General features: G+C 54.9%; 1 protein-coding gene across 9 annotated transcripts in view; it reads right to left on the bottom strand.

Annotated features, from left to right (window-relative positions):
- The window catches only part of SFXN5 (sideroflexin 5), a 122661-nt gene that overhangs the window by 32378 nt on the left and 70532 nt on the right, over positions 1 to 19751 (bottom strand). For 5 of the 9 annotated variants that reach the window (XM_002709756.6, XM_017340676.4, XM_089327545.1 and 2 more), the window contains one exon: positions 10251 to 10341. In XM_002709756.6, the coding sequence (XP_002709802.1) occupies positions 10251 to 10341 (91 nt within the window). Of the gene's footprint in view, positions 1 to 9116; positions 10077 to 10250; positions 10342 to 19751 lie in introns of those variants that run through there. The other 4 variants (XM_089327548.1, XM_089327546.1, XM_089327550.1 and 1 more) reach the window with 4 other exon arrangements.

Genomic DNA, 19751 nt, shown 5'->3' with positions numbered 1-19751 from the left:
AGTGCTTGGGCCCCTGCACCCTTGTGGGAGTCCTAAACGGAGTTCCAGGATCCTGACTTCAGCCTGGACCAGCCCCAGCTTTTGAGGTCATCTGGGAAGTGAACCAGTGGATGGAAAATCTTCTCTCTGTCTCTCCCTTTTTCTCTGTCACTCTGTCTTTAAAATAAATAAATAAATCTAAAACACACACACATACAAAGCACAGGAAAAATGAGTGGGAAATTAATAAAATATAAAAACCAATAAAATGAACTCAAGCTTAACAAACACAAATTTCTGAGTCTGAAATAAAATCAGTCACAGGAGCTCTTCATGTTTTGAAGGTGAATCCTCATTAGGTGAAACGGTTTACAAATAGCTGCTCCCAGCCCATGGTTTGCTTTTCTCACAGTGTTGATAGTGTCTCCTGTCATATAGCTTAATATGTAGTCAAACAATCCCTTCCTTCCCAGTATATATGCATTTTGTGTCATTAAAATACTCCACACATCCTGATGTTCATCTGTGATTTTCTGCTAAAAGTTAACATTTTGCTTTTCATATTTGAGTCTTAATTTGGAACTCTGGGATGAAATAAGGACCTCCTTCTCACTCTGTCTTCTGTTTGGGAATCCAAAAGCCCAATAAAGTTAGGAAAAGGTTCCCAACCATCCTGGGAATCAGAAGCACTCAAATGAAAATGAGAAACAAACCATTTCCTATGGATGAAAAGTTGAAAAGATCAATAATATCAAGTGTTAAAGGGGATGTAAGGAAGCAAGAATGCACACCCTGTTGGTGCCGTGAAGGCCGATGTGCCCATGTGGCTACACCCAGTGCATCCACTCTACCCTGCCCACCCCTTCTAGGCCCGTTCCCTAGACTGCCGATTCGCCACACTGGCTGCACAAGCGAAACAGTGAGGTTGAGCCCTGAACTACGCTTCGTTTTAAGCTCCCTGGTGTTTAGCTCTGCCCAGGAGAAACTCTTCCTCATGTATACATGGCCATGGCCATGAGGGCGCAGACAGCTGCACTGTGTGTGCAAAACTGAGAAACCGGAAACAACCTAAGTGTTCCCCACTAATTGGTTGTGGACAGATAAACAGTGGAATCCCTGAAACAAACATGTGACCAGGTATTGAGGCAGATAAATCTCAAAACCATAATGAAGAGCAAGTTTCAAAAGGATATGGATAGTGGGATAGTTATTGTGAATTTTTAAAGTATGCAAAAATGCAGTTGACGGATTATGGTGCAGGCACTGATGATAAAACACAAGTGGGAGGATTCTGACTCCAGGTCAGCAGCCTTCCCAGGGAAGACAAGAAAACCAGAAGCAAGAAGGTGCAGGGCATGGGGGTTTTGGGAGTCTAAGATTTCATTTCTCAAGTTTCTCCATTCTCTATGTATCTGAAATGTTTTATAACTAAAAAATGATCTGTGGCATGAACTACTGTGGCTATTCAAAAGGGCAAGTTAGAATTTTATGATTGCCATAGAAAGCTGCCTAAAATTCATCGGGAAGCTAAAAAAGCAACTTACAGAACAGTGTACACAGGTGATGGCCTTCGTGTGGACTCCTACCTGTGCAGGCCTAGGTCCAAGGCACACAGATACAATACAGGGCAGAGATCTTCACACTTGTAGGCATTCAGGTAAACCAAGGAGGAGGGGGCTATATGCCAGACTTGTCTTGGGGGAGAGAAGTAGGATGGTTTAACTTTATACCATTGTTATGTACTAGGAGAAAAGGGGCCACTTTCATCAAACAAAGCCCTCTAGAAGCAGTCAGAAGACTTGAGTTCCCAGTCTGGCTCCAGATTGTTGTTGGGCAAAGTACTCCCAGACTCCATTTCCTCCCCCCCAGGCAGAAGGTGATGCTGGCCTCCTCTCCTCCCCCGCCTTCCTTCTTTCCTTTCTTCCCTCTTTCCTCCCTCCCTTCCTCCTCTTCCTTTCCTGCCTCCAGCTATTCTGCAGGTAACACATGTACATAATAAGATATAAGTCTCCCTTCCAACCTTGACCTTTAGTCTCACCCTCTCCTTAGAGACAACCACTGTGGTCAGGTTCGCCTGCCCCTGCCAGGGAGGGTCCATGCATTTACAAGTGTCCGTGTACAACCTTTACACACACGCATGCACACATACACACACAGTCTCACACCATAATCACAGCAGAACCCAAACCTTCTGCATTAAACAAATGATCCTCAGTGAGGATGGGCAGCCTGATACTTTCCTGATTTCACATTCCCCATCATTCCACCTGGAGGCAGTGCGAACTGGCACAGAGTTTCTTTTAAATAGCTTGAGAATTTGGGGCAAGTTTCACAACCCATACCAAAGTGTCATCAACTCAGGATTGGGAAATTCTGAATTGAAAAATCAGCCCGTAGGGGCCAGCACTGTGGCCCAACCAGTTAAGCCAATGCCTGCGATGGCATCCCATATGAGCGCCAGTTCAAGTCCCAGCGGCTCCACTTCTGATCCAACTCCCTGCTAATGCACTTGGGAAGGCAGTAGAAGATGATCCAGGCGCTTGGGCCTCTGCCATCTACGTGGTAGACTCAGATGAAGTTCCTGGCTCCTGGCTTCCACCTAGCTGTTGCAGATGTTAGATTTCTTTCTGTAACTCTCTTTTCAAATAATAAATCTTTAAAAAGAAAAACAATTTTAAAAAGAAAAAAAAAAAGCCTGTCAATCTAGGTGGAGGCTGACTCCCGAGTTTGGAATCTATAGATCACTGCAGCACAGCAGGTTAATGCCGGTGACACCAGCATCCCACATCTGGATGCCATCCAGATGCTAATGCGCCTGGGAAAGCAGCAGAAGATGGCCTGAATTCCTGGGCCCCTGCCAGCCCCGTGGGAGACCCTGACAGAGTTCCTGGCTCTTGGCTTCCACCTAGGTCAGCAGCCTGTGCAGCCATTTGGGGAGTGAACCAGTGAATGAAAGATTCTGTCACTGTCTTTCAAACAAATAGAATAAAACTTAAAAAGAAAAAATGCCCACACTGCTCCAGCTGGCCAGTCTCTGTGGGCTCCTCCTTAACCACAACACAAGGCTCACACCCTGGACTAACACCCCCCACCCCCCCAGTCTTCTCTACCTCTGCTGCTCCCAGCAAGCCCCGCCCTCCCCCGCCTGGCCCTCTGTGCTTGCACCTTGTCTGCCTCTGGGTTTCCCTGCCTTCTGGATCCTAGGCATGATGGAACCTCTGGATTGGAAGGCCACTTACTCTACAAGCATTTACTCAGCACCTTCTGTATGCCAGGTCCGGGGCAGAGACTAGGCAGGTCATGTGACAGCACCCCTCCCAGCATTTGGGGCCGGTCTGCTAACAGGACCCTTCCCTAAACCCTGGGAGCCAGGGAGCTCACTCCCATAGCGGACGGGCAGGTTTTCAGCAGGCCACGCTGGGCCCAGGGCTACGCAGACGCCTTCGTTCGGAGCCCATACGTCTGGTAACGCAGCGGAAGTCCGAGAGTGTGGCATCAGTCATCAGGCATTGGACCCGTTCTGAGTGCACAGCCCACGCACCCCCAGAGCCACTGAGGTCCCTGGCCGGGTATTTTGGCTGGGTGGGATCTGGGCACCCTAACACTTGTGCTGCCACACGTTTTGAACAACCAGTCTATGTCAAAGCTTATGTGAGCTCATCAGCCCACCTCTACGGAGATCTTTCTAGATCCTGGTCCTGAATTCATAGTCTCTGCCGGCTTGGCTGCCCTGAGCCTTCTTCCACCCAGTCATAAAACCACGGAAGAGGAAGAGACCCAAGGCAGTCCTAGGACACACTAGTGACGTCCCCCTCGCCAGCTTGGACCCCCTGCCCAGTCCTGTCAGGGCCTGGCACACACCAGGGACACAGGCCAGTGCTGAGGCTGCCTGGGAGGCTGGCACCTCGCCCAGCCCACCTAGCCTTCCAGAAAGCTCTGGCGAGAACTTCCTTCCATGGCCCCTCAAAATCCATGCCACTGCACCCACACTCAGCAAGTTCTAATGGTCCTGTTTTTCCTTCTCTTCTCTCTCTCCTTCCCTTCCTTCTCCCTTTCTTTCAATAAACACCCTTTCCCTAAAGATTTCTGTTCCAATTAGGCTCCTAAAATCTAGTAGGTGTTGGAAGATGACTTAATGTCTAATGAAGCTCATCACTTATTAAACTTTATAGCACATTATCACTAGAATGTTTGCCTTTTGTGCCATTTTGGACATCTGACCAACCCTCATCCCCAAATAACAAGCTCCCTGAAGGCAGAAATGTGTCCTCTCTGGTTCTGGCCACTCCAGGCTGGGCCAAAGTGGAGCTGGAGGAGGCCTCGCATTTCCTGAGTGCTCATGCTATGCCAGGAGGCGGACAGGTCTAATGCCCATGGAAACTGTTCTTGGAGATGCTAATACCCCCATTTTACAGATGGGACAGCCAAGGTCAGGAAGGGGTAGGGAATGTTCACAGGTGTCCAAGAGTGGTGAGCTCACTGCTCATCCACACCAGGCCTGCAGACTGCAAAGGTGGAAAATGATGATGATGAAAACTTCTAGAAGGAAACAGACCACTCAAGAACAATCCTGAAAAACAAAAACAACCCAGACTAAATGTCCAGGGTGCCACAGAATCTAGCATCTCGTCACCAGAGTCATCGGGGTAGGGTTCTATGGCAAGTGCCTAATCTCCAGCCTTTTGTGACGAAGCACTCATGTGATCACTGAACACACACACACTGAGCACTGACCGTCCCAGGCTGGGAGGAGCTGGGGTCGTGATCCATGAGATCTGGTCCCCGTCTTGCAGCATCCACAGAATGATGTGGGTGCAGGCTTAGGAATAAAATAAGCAGTCCCGGAAAGATACAGGCACACACAGGTGACTGGTCACCAAGGAGGGCTTCCTGGAGAAGGTGGTGTTTGAGCCAAGTCACAAAGACCTGGCAGCCAAGGAAAGCAGAGGATGGGACTGAGAAGTGGAAAGAGTGGGCATCCAGGCCAGCAGGGGCATGTGCATGGTCCCAGAACCCAGCAGAGACGACAGAGGAGGACCAGAAGACCCTGCGCAGCTGCAGTCGGTACAGATGGGCAGGAGAAGAGTGGGTGAAGGAAAGGACCCGGGGCCTCCAGGGGAGGCTGAAGGGCTGCGGCTGCTGCAGGCGGCACCAGTGACCTGCATGGAGGGCGTGCACACAGCTGCCCCGGGTACACTCCCACTGGGGACGGAGGAGCAGCAGGCCTGGAACGCCAGGCATGGCACCTGGGGGTGGACCCCCAGCCACCTCCTGCTAGAGAGAAGCCAGGTAGCCTGAGCATGGGCGGTGGGGCTGGGGACACTGGGTGTGAGTGATGGAAGACCATCACCCAGACACTGCCGGGACTCCCTGAGCAAGAGGCTTTCGGGGCACAGAGCACAGAGATGTCTCCATGACAGTGAAATACGTTGTGACATTAACATAAGGGGTGCTGGGAACGGCATAGGAAGAGATGCTGAGGCTGGCCTTTCCGGCCCACGCAGGCAAGGTTTGTCTCCCACGGAAGGAATCAGCCGGCTGGTGTGAGGCTCACGTCTTCCTGATGGGAAATGGGAGCCCAAACGGGGTCTTAAGAGCCTGTGACACTCACTGCTGTCTCCTGCTCCATGTGCCTGCAGCCAGGCAGCCGAGATGACCTTCAGGATGTCCTGCCCTCCCTCTACACACACGCACATATGCACACACACACACATGCACACATGCACCCTGGGCTTGCTGAGTGACACTGGGGTTTCCACCTGTTCAAAGGCCCTGGCCCACCATTCCTGATGACAGATGTGGCTTTCTCTGGCCAGTGTCCTTCTGAGACCCACACCTGGCCCTCCCTCAGCTGGTGATTTGCCCACCGCCCCTCCTGAAAGGCCTCACAGGAAGGCTGTTTGTGGGGCCTGCCTTCCTGGAATGGAGTCCGCTCATGGAAGGGGTGCCGGACCTGGCGGGGAGGGGGTGGCTTCTGCCCACGCCTCCTCTCTCGACCTTTAATTACACTGTTTGCCCAGCTTCCCACACCATTAACTTCCGCCCTGCAGCCACACACGGCAGTTAATGGAGGGCCTGCTCCAAGCCCGAGCTCCTGAACACAATTAAGCGTGACAGTCCACAAATAAGAAAGAACTGGAGAATTAATTAAGGTCTAAACAAATTAATTACCAGTCCCCAATCGATTCTGATGCCAGCACACATACGCCTGGGCTCACCGTCTTTGCTGACATCTCCGCATAGAAACAGAAACCGAGATTTCCCACATGATTGCTGCTCTGGACCGGGGCATAGCACGCTGTGCCGGGCAACCCCGGGCTTTGGCTTGCTTGCGTGCCCTTACATCAGCTGCACATACCTCTGTACACACGCATGCAACGACACCACCTGAAAACCCAGAGGTGAGCCTGGAGACAGAGAGCTCCTGGCAGGACTCGAAGTAGCTACAAAGGGCCAGTGGTTATCCAGGTGGGCTTGAAGTCCTGGCTGGACCTGGGTGGCCTGGACTCTGGCCAGATGCAGCGAGAGCGAATTTGCTTATTGTCCTATAAAATGGGTTTGGCAGCTCTGCCTGCAGGTTCTCCCAGCACACAGCAAGGAACACAGAGAGGAGAGGCCTGCTGGGGACCTGAGCCGAGCTGTGGAGCCCCTGGGAGCATTGGGCTCGATAAATCCTGGGGGTGGGGGTGGGGTGTCCTGTGGCAGCCAGAGGGGATAAAGGCTTCATTTCCCAAGTGGGAGGGGGCAGCTGAGCTGGGTGCAGGGACCAGGCCTCTTCTCGGTCCCTTCCCCACTCCCAGGCCTCAGACTGGGCAGGGATACCAGGAGGGGTGGTGCAGAGAAGTGGGAAGAAGCCACAGACTCCTGGGAGCTTCTTGTTCCCCACAGCTTGCGTACTCAGCTGCCCGGGAGGGTGGTATGGCGTGGCCTCTGAGCACAGGGGACACCAGCCTGTTCAGGATCCCTGTCACCCTGAGGATCCCCTTCTGCTACAACACACATACACACACTCCACTCCCAACCAGCAGAGCTTCATGCCACCACTTCCACTCACACCCATGTGCTTCCCCGGTGCGCCGTAGCCCCGTGGCCCTGACTCCCCACCGTGCCAGTGACTGGGGGCAAAGGGCCCTCTACGAGGGAAAGCACATCCCGAGCAAGTTTCTCCGTAGCTTTTAATGGTGTGTCCAGCCTAGCCCGCATCAGAAAGCAGTGGTGAGCACTGGGCAGGGCCTAGGCTCCATCAGCATGCAGTGGGGTAGGGTGGAGGGAGGTCAAGTGCAAGGACCAGCCAGGCATTTGAGCCCCTGTGGGCGAGGGCACACCCATTCATCGCAATATCATTGACTAGGGCAGCCAGCAACCGCCCATTTGCAGACAGCATTGGGATAGACATGGTGGGACCGGAGAGATGGACGCCTGCATGCAGGAGAAGAGAGACTGGGGCTGGGGGAGGAAGGCAGGCAGGAACACAGCCAGGACTCAGCCAGCTGGGCCTGAGGAGGGAGGCAGGAAGGGCCTGCTTCTCTCAGGATCCTGGTGAGCTACTGCTGTCAGGCATGCAACCCATGCTGTGACCAACCTGTACAACTGGCTGGGGATGCACGGGATCTTAAGATGCCCAACAGTGGTTGGACCTGTGCAAGGGGCCTGAAGACATCTCCCCATTGACGAGAGGGGAGGGCAGTAAAGCTGAGCCCGCAGGCCCGAAAGTCTCAGACTCTCCCTGAAGGGGTCCCAGAGAGGTTAAGACCACCCCAAGGTCACACAGCGGCAGAGAAAGGCTGGAATGGGCCCCCGGCAAAGTTCTTATCTGAGGCATGGCCCAAGACAGATTACATCTCCACTGAGCCCCAGATCCAGTCCAGTGCAGCCAAGAGCTGCCCCCTTCCCAGGGTGCCCCTGACCCCTAGCCCAACACTAGTTGGGCAGCCACATTTGCTCAATTAGTCCCCTTAACAAAGTCACATCTAAAGAGTTATTCCATTAATGGTCCACGACAGAAATAGCTGAGAGTTCATTAAAAGTGTGGAGTTGCTATAGCAATTATCTGGGTTGGCAGAGGCTCAGCCGGGTGGTTGGTTCTGGAGTTCATTAGCCTCTGGGCCATGGAGAAGGCGGGGCTGTGCAGTAACGATCTCCCTGATCTCCCCCCAACCCCTCACTGGAGCTTTTCAGATGCTCAGAGCACTTGCCTATCAACTCGACCAGGGCTTCCTGAGCTCCACCCAGAGCTTGGGGCTACAGGCAGCTGCAGACCGGCCTGCTTTGACAGCTGGGGAAGCAAAGGCTGGGAGGGAAGGAACAGATCAGGGCCCCTGAGCCTGCGTATGACTCCCAAACTTCTAATTGAGCCTGGTACCGGGAAGTCACAGGACCTCAGGCCCTGTGCTGGGCTGGCCCTGTCTTTGTCCTGTGGCACCAGCTGGGGGACTCGGCTGTTGTGGTACCAGTACCTGCTTCTGAAGGGACCTCAGAAGTTGTTGGAAAAAATGAAACTAAAGATAAGTCTATTCGGGAGCAAAAGTTTTGAAGTCCATGCACAGTTTTTTCATATTCCTCATTTTCCATGAACTTTGGAAGACCCTGCATATGTGAATTTCAGGCTTTTTGCTGGCGCCAAAGGCAGCTCATCTTTTTATTCCCCTTCCTGAAGTCCCCTTGTGCCTCTCTTGTGACAACTGACTGTGCACTGTCTCTTGCTACTCTCAGTGTTGTCTGTTTCTTTTCATTCTGAAAGAAATTCCCACCATGCTGCTCCTCTCCCCAACAAGGCACAGGTTTCTTAAGAACCAGCCTGGCTTTGTGGCATCCCCAGGGCCCAGGCCAGGAGCACCTGCTGTCAGGACACAGGCTCAGTCCAACCAAGACTTGGCAGAGGGCAGGAGAAGGGCAGAAGTCCCTCCACGCGCAGATGCATACTCCCCACCGCCTGGCAATGTGCAAAGGGCCCCCAGGCTCCGAGGTTTGAAACCTGTGCACCCTCCCATAATAATGCTTCTAAGAGCATAAAACCAAATACTGAGCATTACAAGGGGATTATATTCAATGAGGTCATCAAAATATTTTAAAAATTGTGGTATGGTAATAGATGTGCTTTTTAATCAATGAATCAAAACATAAGATCTACCAAAGTATTCAATACAATTTTTAAAAAGTATTTATTTTACTTATTTGAAAGACAGAGTTACAGAGAGAGGTAGAAACAGAGAGAGAGGTCTTCCATCTGCTGGTTCACTCCCCAAATGCCACAGCCACAAGACCAGAGCTGAGCTGATCCGAAGCCAGGAGCCAGGAGCTTCTGCTGGGTCTCCTACACAGTTGCAGGCACTTGGGCCATCTTCTGCTGCTTCCCCAGGTGTATTAGCAGGGAGCTGGATTAGAAGTGGAGCAGCTGGGATTGCAACCAGTACCCATGTGGGATGCTAGCACTGCAAGCCAGGGCTTTAACCCACTGTGCCACAGCACTGGCCCCTCAATATAATAATTTTGAGGGGACCTATGAAACTGCCACCTATGACACTGGTATCCCATAGCTGAGTACCCATTCAACTTCCAGCTGCTCCACTTCCAGGTCAGCTTCCTACTAATGCACCTGGGAAAGTAGCAGATAATGGTCCAAGTACTCGGGCCTCTGCCACGCATGTGGGAGACCCAATTCCAGGTTCCTGACTTCAGCTTGGCCCAGTCCTGGCTGTTGCAGTCACTTGGAAAGTGAACCAGTAGATGGAAGATTCTCCATCTTTCTCAATCTCTCTCTCTCTCTTCATTTCTCTCTCCCTCTCTCACTCTACTTTTCAAAGAAATGTATAAATCTTTAAAAATAATTGATTTATTGATGAGTGCAGATGACATTTTAAGATCTCTGTAACAACTACTGCGTGACTTGGGAACATCTGTGGCTTCTGCTGGCGACAAAGTCACAGGCGCTGCTTCCCGCTGTGGTTTGCTGCCTACATTCTCCAGGGAAGGAAATGTTATGTTTCCATTACAGGTTAGTGTAAACAGTTTCCACATTCAAGTTCACAGGACCCACGGCATACAGTCAGTCTGCAGGCCCTTTGGGGTCTGGGGAGTCCAGGTTAAGAATCCCTGTGCTGAAACCAGAATGTTAGGCCCAAGGCTGGTCAGTGGGTCCCCTCGTCTTTTCTTCCACGCATGCATATTTCGCTCCAGTGCCCCCATCCAGGAGCCCCCGTGGCACTAGGAGAGGTGTGGAAGGGCATCCGGCTCCCTGGGACATGCGCGTGTCTGCGCCATGCAGCTCTTACCTACAGCAGGGAACGGCACAAATCTCTGGACCAGAAGGCGGGTGGCTGGCGTGAACTTGTTGGCTTTCTGCACCAGGACATTAAGGCCCACCTTGGAGAGGAAAAACAGAAAAAGAGCATGGTGCTGCAGTGGCTGTGGGAGGAAGAGCACAGAGTGAAGGGGCCCCCCAGTCCTCAGTGTCACCCGATATTGCGAAGGCAAGCGTGGCTACAGCAACCCTGCCGGGTGGGGTGGGTGACTGGCCTAGCAGTTACAAGACACCGTTAGGAGGTCCATGTCCCAAATCAGTGCCTGGATTCAAGTCTTGCCTCTAGCTCCTGACTCCAGCTTCCTGCTAACACAGACCCTGCGAGACAGCAGGCGTGGCTCAAATGATTGGGTCCCTTCTACCGACGTGGAGGTGCAGAGTTGAGTTTCCTGCTCCCAGCTTCAGCCCTGGGCCCTGGAGCAGCTTACATCATGGTCAGCCTTTGGGGAACGAACCAGTAAATGAGATCCATCTTTTCTCTCTCCCCCTGACCTCTGCTTCTCAAAAAACTTTTTTCTTACAGATAAGGTACCGCTGCCCAGTCATCCTGTTCACCAGCGCATGGGAAGTAGGGAAAAGAGCAAACCTCAGACACACACACACCGTGCAGGAAAGGGCTGGGCTGGCAGGGCTGCGGCTGGTGGAGGGATATACTCTGCAAACAGAGGAAGTTAGGAACCCCTCAGTCCCACTCAGCCTTTTGGGGCCCCCAGTGGGCCCCTGCATCTGCTCACGGGTAACTGCGGGGTGCAGCGGAGCAGCCCAGAGCAGGATGGAGAGTGTAGTGGCCATCCTGGACTCACTGCCCTGCCTTCACTCGGACCCCAGCTCCCTCCCCAGCCCAGGCCACCAGGATTCCTTTCCCCACTGCCCCGGGCCCTCCTCACTTGGGTCCAGCCCCGGTGCTGTCCTCCCTCCTTCACCCCACAGCCTCAGCCCTGGTGCACCTGGCAGCCCAGCGGGCCTCTCTGCACCCCCAGGACTGGCTCCGGCCTCAATCTTCTGGGTTGTTGGCACCTTAGGAAGACCTCTAGGGATTGGGGCCCTCAGCACTCAGGGCAGGGTGCAGCACAGAAGGAACGGCCCAGGCTGCAGGAAGATGAGTCAGCCTGCCAGGCCCCACAGAGCTGGGGGCTGCCTGACAATCCCAGCCCAGGTTCTCGGGTACCTGGCCACCACTCTCAGTCTCAAACTGACACTGGCTCAAGGGTGGGCTGGGAGGCAGCAGACACGTGGTAGCTTAGACACATAGCCTTGGGACAGCGGGGCAGGCTGGGGAGCTGCCAGCCACACGGGGCCTTGCCGCCCCTGCCATGCAGATGGACGCACCAAGTCCAGGCCTCTCCAGTCCCAGCAGCAAGGGACTCAGAAATGGCTCCCTCTGCCCCCAAGAGAAGGGCGGGGGGGGGGGGGGCAGGCAGAGGACAGGCCCACACAATGAAGAGGAGGAAGAGGGAGGGGGTTCAGCACACCTGTACTTGAAATCTCTCTTTTTAAAAGATTTATTTGTTTGAAAGACAGAGTACAGAGAGAGGTAGAGACAGAGAGAGGGAAAGAGGTTTTCTATCCACTGGTTCACTCCCCAAATGGCGGCAACAGCCAGAGCTGAGCCGATCTGAAGCCAGGAGTCAGAAGCTTCTTCCAGGTCTCCCATATGGGTTCAATGGCCCAAGCGCTTGGGCCATCCTCTGCTGCTTTCCCAGGTGCATGGAGCTGGATTGGAAGTGGAGCAACCGGGACTCGCACAGGCACCCATATGAGATTCTGGCGCTGAAGGCTGGAACTTTAACCCGCTGTGCCATAGTGCCAGCTCCTTGAAAGCTCTTAAAGAAAGCCCCACTACCAGGCTTTTGGATAGTCCACGTTGCCCCCTGCAAGAAAGAGACAGGTTCAGAGAGCCTTGAGCTTTGCCCAAGGACAGCTATTATGGCTCAGGCAAGGCTGGGATTTGAATCCAGAGCCTGTTAGTTGCAACACTTGCCTCTTAACTTTACGGTGTTATCTTCCATCTTGGGCAAGCAAGCGGTGCCGCCGCCGACTATCTGTGTGACAAGAGCCTTGCTGACAGAGGCCAGCTCGAAGTTGGGTCCAAATGAGTGGAAAATGGAAGGCGGCTCCTGTCAGGAGGATCAGGCCCCAGAGCTGCCCTGCCCTGGCAGCCAGCAGCCAGCAGGTGGGTTCAAACACCAGCAAGCTTATTTGGGAAAATGCAAGGAGTACCAGGGAGGGGTAGGACACAGCGGGCGGGGAGCCTCAGACTATGGACAGGGCTGGTGATGGGGCAGGGTGGGGGGCAGGAGGAAGAGCAAACACTCAGACTTGCCCCACCTGTCTTGGAGCTGGCCCTTCCCTAGTCATCCACTATCCTCACAGGCTGGGGCTGGCCCTGTCCAGGGAGAATGACCCACCTTGTCTTCCTAATTTCACATGGGAGCCCAGGGAAGGAAAGAAGAAACAAGAGAGAGAGCAGGGGTCAGTGTTGTGGTGCAGCAGGTTAAGCCACCACTTGCAAAGCTGGCATCCCGTATCTTTGAGTCCTGCTGCTCCGTTTCCAATCTAGCTCCCCACTAATATGCCTGAGAAAGTGGGAGATGATGACCCAAGTACCTGGGCCCCTGTCAACCACCTGGGAGACTAGGATGGACACCTGTGTGCAGCAGCGAGCTCCCTGGGAGTAGGAGCGGCCGCCACACCCAGCACCACCGGCAGGCCCAAAGCTGAGAGGGCACAAACACGGAGGAAGCAGGCGGCCGCTTCTCCTTGGTCCTCTCCAGCCTGCAGCCCAGGCCCGGCCGCCCCAGTGGCTAGGACAGCACTAGCTGGGGAAGGAGCCCAGGGTGGGCTGCAGGCCGGGGGCTGGGAGCCCGTCTGTTCCTGTTCCTCAAGGGCCCTTTGGCCTGGAACATTTGGTGGATCCCATTAAAATGAAAAAGCCAAGTGGCTGGGGGCTCAGAATGCCAGCTCGCTTTCCTTGGCATGGTGGGTCCTGTTTAAGGGAACCAGCTGGCATTAATGGCACACAACCCATCACGAACAGCAGCTAGCGATCAGAAAAATCAGAGCTAATGATCAGGTTGGGGGAAGATAATGAGACATCGAACAATCGCTGTGGAGCGTCCCCCAGGGTCTGCTGGAACAGCCTCCCGATAAGCCACAAAATAGAAATTAACCAAACAGGGGTTCCACTTCGGCAGGGGGAAAACAAACAAGGTGCAGGTTTTGCCCAAGCATCCCTCGTGTGGCCAGCAGGAGGAAAAGTCCTGGGAGACGCAGGACCTGAGGGACTTCAGCCTTGGCCTTAAAGAGGCCGGGGGCCTTCTCTGGCCACTTCTGTCTGAGCAGCTGGCAGAAGGCCAGGGGTAGAGGAGGGTGGACCAGCTTCCTGGGGGCTCCCACAAGATGGGGAATGGGGCAGCACTGAGCCCATGGCTGGGGTGGACCTTTAATGTCGTGGGCTGCATGGCCGGTGGCCATCTCCTGCAGCACCAAGGGCTTTCTGGGCCCACTGCAGCCTAATTTCCACAAGGCCAGCGAGGAGAGGCCAGAAGGGGCTGGAGAACCCCTGCATCTCTCTCCCACTGGCCGTGTCTGGCATTCCAGCCTGCAATCCAATCTCTGGGGGTGCCTCTGGCTCAGAGGGCCTCACACCCCCCAAATGAAGACTGTCACTCTTCATCACACACCCCATCCTCTCACCCATTCCCAGCTCCACTGCTCAAGCCACAAACCTCCGAGTCTTCCAGACAGGAGCCCCTTCTGGCCACATCCAGCCCAAGGCTGGAGCTCCCTGTTCAGAGTCTGGGTGTGGAACATGCCTCTTGTCCCTCACTCCCACCACTTCACATGCCATCCCCTTCTCCTGAAAGACTGCCTGCCCCTAAGTGGGCTCCCTGCCTCCATCCGCGTCCCTCCAATCTACTCCACAGCAGCCAGAGTGACCTCAGGATGGACAAACACTGCTCAGATGGGTTCAGACCTAAGGGAGCCACTCAGTCCTACTCACCCCGTTCCCCCTCGTGGCCTCCTCACTTTCAGCTCAAATGCCAGCCCCCCAACCCCTTCACTCAGGACTCCCCTCTCACCATCTCTTAAAGAACCTGGAACTTTGTATACCTGCCACAGTCGCTAAGTCTCTTTTTCTTACCCTCTTAAAAATGTTCAAGTCAAAATGAGACCCGTATCTGTTTTAGTAAACTGAACAGCACGGAAGATTTTGACCTGTGGGCTCCTGACCCAAAGACTGCCTCTCTCAGGAGACCCTGAGCACGGTGGGCAGGACCCGTGTCTCTCTTGCTCCTCACTGAATTCCTGATGAAACGAGTGGGTGCTTGATAAATGTTGCTAGACTAAACCAAGGGAACCATCTCTGAGGCAAGAAGGAAAAAAATGAGCCCCAGAGGACACTTGCCTTGTGCGGCCCCTGTTGCCCACCACAGCAGCACTGGGTATGCTCCAGCCTGGCTGCTGCCCAGGTGGCCCTGACCACACACCTGCCCCGATCGCTTCAGCTACTCGGCCAGGGGTTGGGGCCTTGAAGGATGGGATCACCAAGGGCCACAAAGTCTTCTGAGAAAGGTGATGCCTGGCTGAGCCCCAAAGAATGAATAGGAAGCAGCCAGGGAGGAAGGGGGGAGGCACAGCAGAGGTTCAAGGGCGTGGAGCTGCCTGCAGGTGCTCAGAGCATGCTCTGCAGCCAGTTATGGATACTACTGGGGCCAAACAAAAGGAGGGGGGTCCAGGTTGCCCCACGGAACAGTGGAGAAAACCGGGTGTGCTGGAGAGGAGGGCAGGGGTCAGAACTGAGATCCACTCTTGGATGGTGGCAAATGATATAACCAAATGGTCAGGGTTTGTGTGGTTTGGGGGCAAGGGCTTGGGGTAGGGCAAAGAATCTCTGAAGTACCAAAAATACCCAGCAGAGGGCATGCTTTGTAGAAGAAACGTGGTAACCAGGTGGACCATTGACCTTCCATGGAGGTCTGGTCCTCCACCCCAGCCAGGCTGTTGCCCAGCAATGGGTTCAAGAGCAAGGTGGCCATGGTGGCTGGGACAGAGCTGTGAACAGGCTGAAATGCCAGTCAGCTCCAGCTGCTCCAGCTGCTCAGCTGTGGCCTGTGGCTCATTTGCCAGCAGCAGTGATTGACACTGACTCCTGACCCCTGACCCATGCCCCTCAGGCACCAGTGGGCCACCTGCATCAGCCCCTGCCATGGGGGTGGGGCAGCAACTTGTCCTCCCCAGAATAGAAGCAGAGCTGCGTTTCGTGTCTGACTCGCCAGTACCACCATCTGCTATGAGGTCCCTGCAACAGGCCCCCCAACCCGGAAGCCACATGACAATGTTCTGGTCCAAGAGTCACAGGTGCACCTTCCCCATTACTGCCTGTGAGCCCCGAGGAGAGCACAGGGTCTGGGGTACCCCCCCACACACACACACACAGAGACAGCCTGTCCTGCGGGAGGCAGGGCTGCTGCTGCAGTTTCAGCCGGAAACACAGGAGCCACGCGTGAAGGGAGGAGGAGGGTAAAAAAGGCCTCCAAAAAATTCCTTCCAGGCTGGGTGCCGTGGCACAGTGGGTCAAGCTTGGGCCATCCGCACTCCACACTGGAGTGTCTGGTGGGATTCCCTGCTACTCTGCTTCTGATCCAGATTCCTGCTAATGCAATCCTGAGGGCAGAAGATGATGGCTCAAGTGGTTGAATTCCTGATGGCCACATGATGGACCAGGATGGAGTTCCTGGCTTCTGGCTTTCCATCTGGCCCAGCCCTGGCTGTTGAGGTCATTTGGGAGTAAGCCAGTAGATGGAAGTTCTCTCTCTCTGTGAGTCTCTTTCTGTCCCTTTGCCTTTCATAAATAAATTAACAAATTTCAAAAGCAATTCCTCACAGTCTCCAGGGCCTTCCCGCAGGGGCATGATCACAACCTCTACAAGCAGGAAGTCCAGAAGGCCACCTGGCTTTTCTCCCCTCCTTTTATGCCACAGGGGGAACAGAGAGAAAAACACAGTCTCTGTGTTAGCAGAAGAGAATGTGACTAAGCTGGGGCAGCTCTGCCACTGTCTTCATCCCATCTGTAGAATGGGATGAGCACCTCACCAATAAGTGGCACACTGCACACGCTTGATGTTAGCCAGTGACTATTACTGCCGGGCTATCAAGGGACATGGAGTCACTTGTAAGCAATGGGAATTGGGGTTCAGCCTCGGGCCCCTCTGGGACCCTCCGCCTCCCTTCACGTGTGGTTCCTGTGTTTCCAGCAGAAACTGCATCAGCAGCACTGCCTCCCGCAGGACAGGCTGGCTCGGGGCGGGGGGTACCCCAGACCTTGAGCTCTTCTCGGGGCTCACAGGAGGTAGCGGGGAGGGTGCACCTGTGACTCCTGGACCAGAACATCATCACACAGCTTTCAGCCCAAGCGGCTTCCGGGTTTAGGGGCCTGTTGCAGGGACCCCACAGTAAAGGGTAACAGAAAACCACTGCATCCCTCCAGGGCCCAGAGCTGGGGAAGAGCTCACCAGCTGCAGGGCCAGCGTTGGAGGAAGGCCACGAAGCATCTCTCATCACCAGGCTCCACCAGCCAGCTCCTGACTGGCCACGAAGGACTCCAGCCCACAGCCTTCCTCTCCAGCCCCAGGTGCACCCTCATCTGGACCTCGTGCCCATGCAGCGGGCCCTCATGCTGGGGCTGCCAGCCACCCATGACGCCTCCCCCAGCCTACTTCTGCCTGTGGCCCCTGCACCACACTCAGCGAGGGTTCCTGGCTGCTCCTCTCTCCTCCAGAGCAAGGCACTGGGCCCTGCTGCTGCTCCATTTCCAACAGCAGCACCTCCCCCCCTCACGCCCCACATGGCAGCCACACTCATTTGCTGATGGTTTCTGGAATCTGTCTCTCTTCCTGAGCGTGCTGTGCCCTCTCTGGAACACCCACCCTGCCTTCCTGGGCTCTCTGTTAGAGGCAGCTTGTTTGAATTGGGGGCCCCTTCCCTGGCCCCATGGTACCTTCGGGCACCTCCTTCATAACTCGGACAGTACCCCAGTACAGCTGTGTCCCCTTTCGGCTCAGTAAAGGCCACGCCTGTCTCTGCAGCCCCCAGCATTGCCACGTGCTGGCCACCCCCCGACACCCCCGAAAGGGGTCAGGGTCTTGCCCTGAACAAGCCGGAGCCCAGTCAGGGCTGACCACAGAAGCACTCGACACAAACTCCAGCGCTGAGCAGAGCGAGGACCGAAAGAGGCTTCTTTTGTTAAAAGACAGCAAACTGTGAGAATTCAGAAATAACTTAAGGCGGAATTTCTTTTTGACTCTTAAGCAAGAAGCCAGGCACTGCCAAGTCTATATAGCAGGTTCACAGGGAGGCGGCAAACCCCACACCTGGCCCCCGCCTTCACCTGGGCATGCCTCATCTCGGGGGCTGCTGGCCAAGGTCAGGGGCTCTTTGGAGGCGGGGAGAGGGCTCTCCAGGCTCCTCAGAGGAGGCCGGCCTCCACTCCAGCTCGCCATCCCTAGGACCTGCTCTCGGTCTGTCAGTCCACCCCACCCCCCCAGTCCGCGCCGCCTGCTTGTGGGGACTCGTTTTAATTAATGCCAGAGCCGGGCCAACCACTGGGGCCCTGACACTTGTTTGCAGGTCATCTCCTCCTAACAGGCTCGCCCTGGGAGGGGATTTGTCACTAATTGAAGTGGAGATCAGTTAATGAGGCTGTGGGGCCTGGGGTTGTGGGAGAACAAGGGAAAGGAAAAGAAAATAAAGCCTCCTTCTCCGGAGGTTTTGTGATTTTACACACAGGAAAGAAAAGCAAGCAAGCTGCCGATTTTCCAAGTCAGAAACTCCGCTCCATCTGCCAGAGTAAGCCCCTCGCTGTGCGAAGGACACCGCGGCGGCTCAGATGCCGACGGGAGCGGCCAGGGGCCTCCGACGCCAGCCATCAGTCAGCAACCTCGTTAATCAGCGCGGTCGGAGCAGCGCCCTGTGCTGCCCTCTGCGGGGCGCAAGGCACGGGGCCTGTCCATGGCCGACTTGCCATGCGGCTGGGGACAAGGCGGGGACAGGGCTGGGGCATCACAGAGCACGTGGGGAACACAGAAGTTTCTAGGACGTGCAGGGGGAGAGGTGCATGGTCAGGGGGTGCCTCCTCCAGCGGCTGTGGAGCTGGGCTGTGCGTGGACACAGCCCAGAGTGAGGCCCCGGTCCCTGCTGGGTGAGACCCCAGCCCTGGGCACCCCAGCGGGCCCCAAGGCCCCAGTCCTGGGCTGCGCCTGGGCTTCAGAACCCCACTACACAAATCTGGGCGAGGCTGGGCCCTGGGAGGTGGCTGGGACAGAATGACTGGTGGTCCCTTGGTGGGACAGTGAGGGCTGGAGACACAGTGAGCCCAGAGCTGTCCTTCAACAAACTCAGCCCTGTTCCCGGAGCCCCAGGCCTGCAGGAGGAAGGGAGTCCCCTGGGACAGTGGCCCCCTTCATTCAGGCATGGCCCCCAGTGGGGTCACCCAGCTCCTTCCTTCCCTCGATGGCCACCCCTCTGGCCCCTGCCCACCGCACCCTTACATGTCCAGGAAGGAACGGGATTTCCGAGCCGCTGAGCCAGGCGATCGTGTGCTGCTCTGATGGAAAGGAGCAAGGAGCAGGGAACCAATGTCTTTCCGGCTCTCAGGGGAGCCCCTGGCCTCAGCCCAGTTCCCAGGAGCAGGAGCCCCTGATATTTTTGACTCCCAAAATCTTGTGCTGGGCTGCAGGACAACCAGGGTGGGGATGGCAGCCTCTTGGCACGCATTGGGACAGACCTGTACCGCCTGGCTCCTTGCTTGTGGTGACACAGAGGATGAGGGAAGGAAAGAGATTGTGGGCACGGGATGGGGCGCCCCACTTAACAGCGATCCGGAGAGAACTCGGTCTACGTGGGAGTGATATACATGAGGTTATTTCAGGACACCTCAAGTCTTTACTGGTGAAAGTAACTACAGAGTAGGACTCAAGGGGATGTTGCAATCACTGTGGACAAGAGTTTTGTTTATTTAGTGACATTGCAAAGACAAGGAAAGTGGGTTGCACCAAAAGATGGTTATTTGTGACTTATTTCATTATATGGGAATGTCTTTTGATTTGCATTTTCTAATTATTTTTTCTTCCCAATTCCAAGTGTTTATGGCCTTGTGAGTGAAATGACAGAGTAGTGAAGGCACTCTTCACTGCCCTGGAACTGGGTGGCGCAGGCCCCCTGTAGGGATCCTGAAAGCACCAGGGGTGGGCTCATGGGGAGGACAAGCGTGCACAAGGGCCCGGGAGTGTGACCTCCTGCTCTGCTATGGCTCGAGACCCTCGTTGTGCCACTGCCCTCTGCCTCATCTGGCAAACAAGGACCACCTGTCCATCCTTTGCCCAGCCTACAAGCCTCTTGGAGAATGCTGCTCTGCTCTCAGCATCCTGTGCAGACTTGAGATGAGCCGAACGCTTCTGTCACGTGGCACCTA

This window comes from Oryctolagus cuniculus, chromosome 2 (genome assembly GCF_051225735.1).
Source record: "Oryctolagus cuniculus isolate XC-2025 breed Fujian yellow rabbit chromosome 2, ASM5122573v1, whole genome shotgun sequence".
In the NCBI taxonomy this organism is placed as follows: domain Eukaryota; kingdom Metazoa; phylum Chordata; class Mammalia; order Lagomorpha; family Leporidae; genus Oryctolagus; species Oryctolagus cuniculus.
Note: the sequence above shows the minus strand (reverse complement) of the source record. Positions and strands in the feature narration are given on the sequence as shown.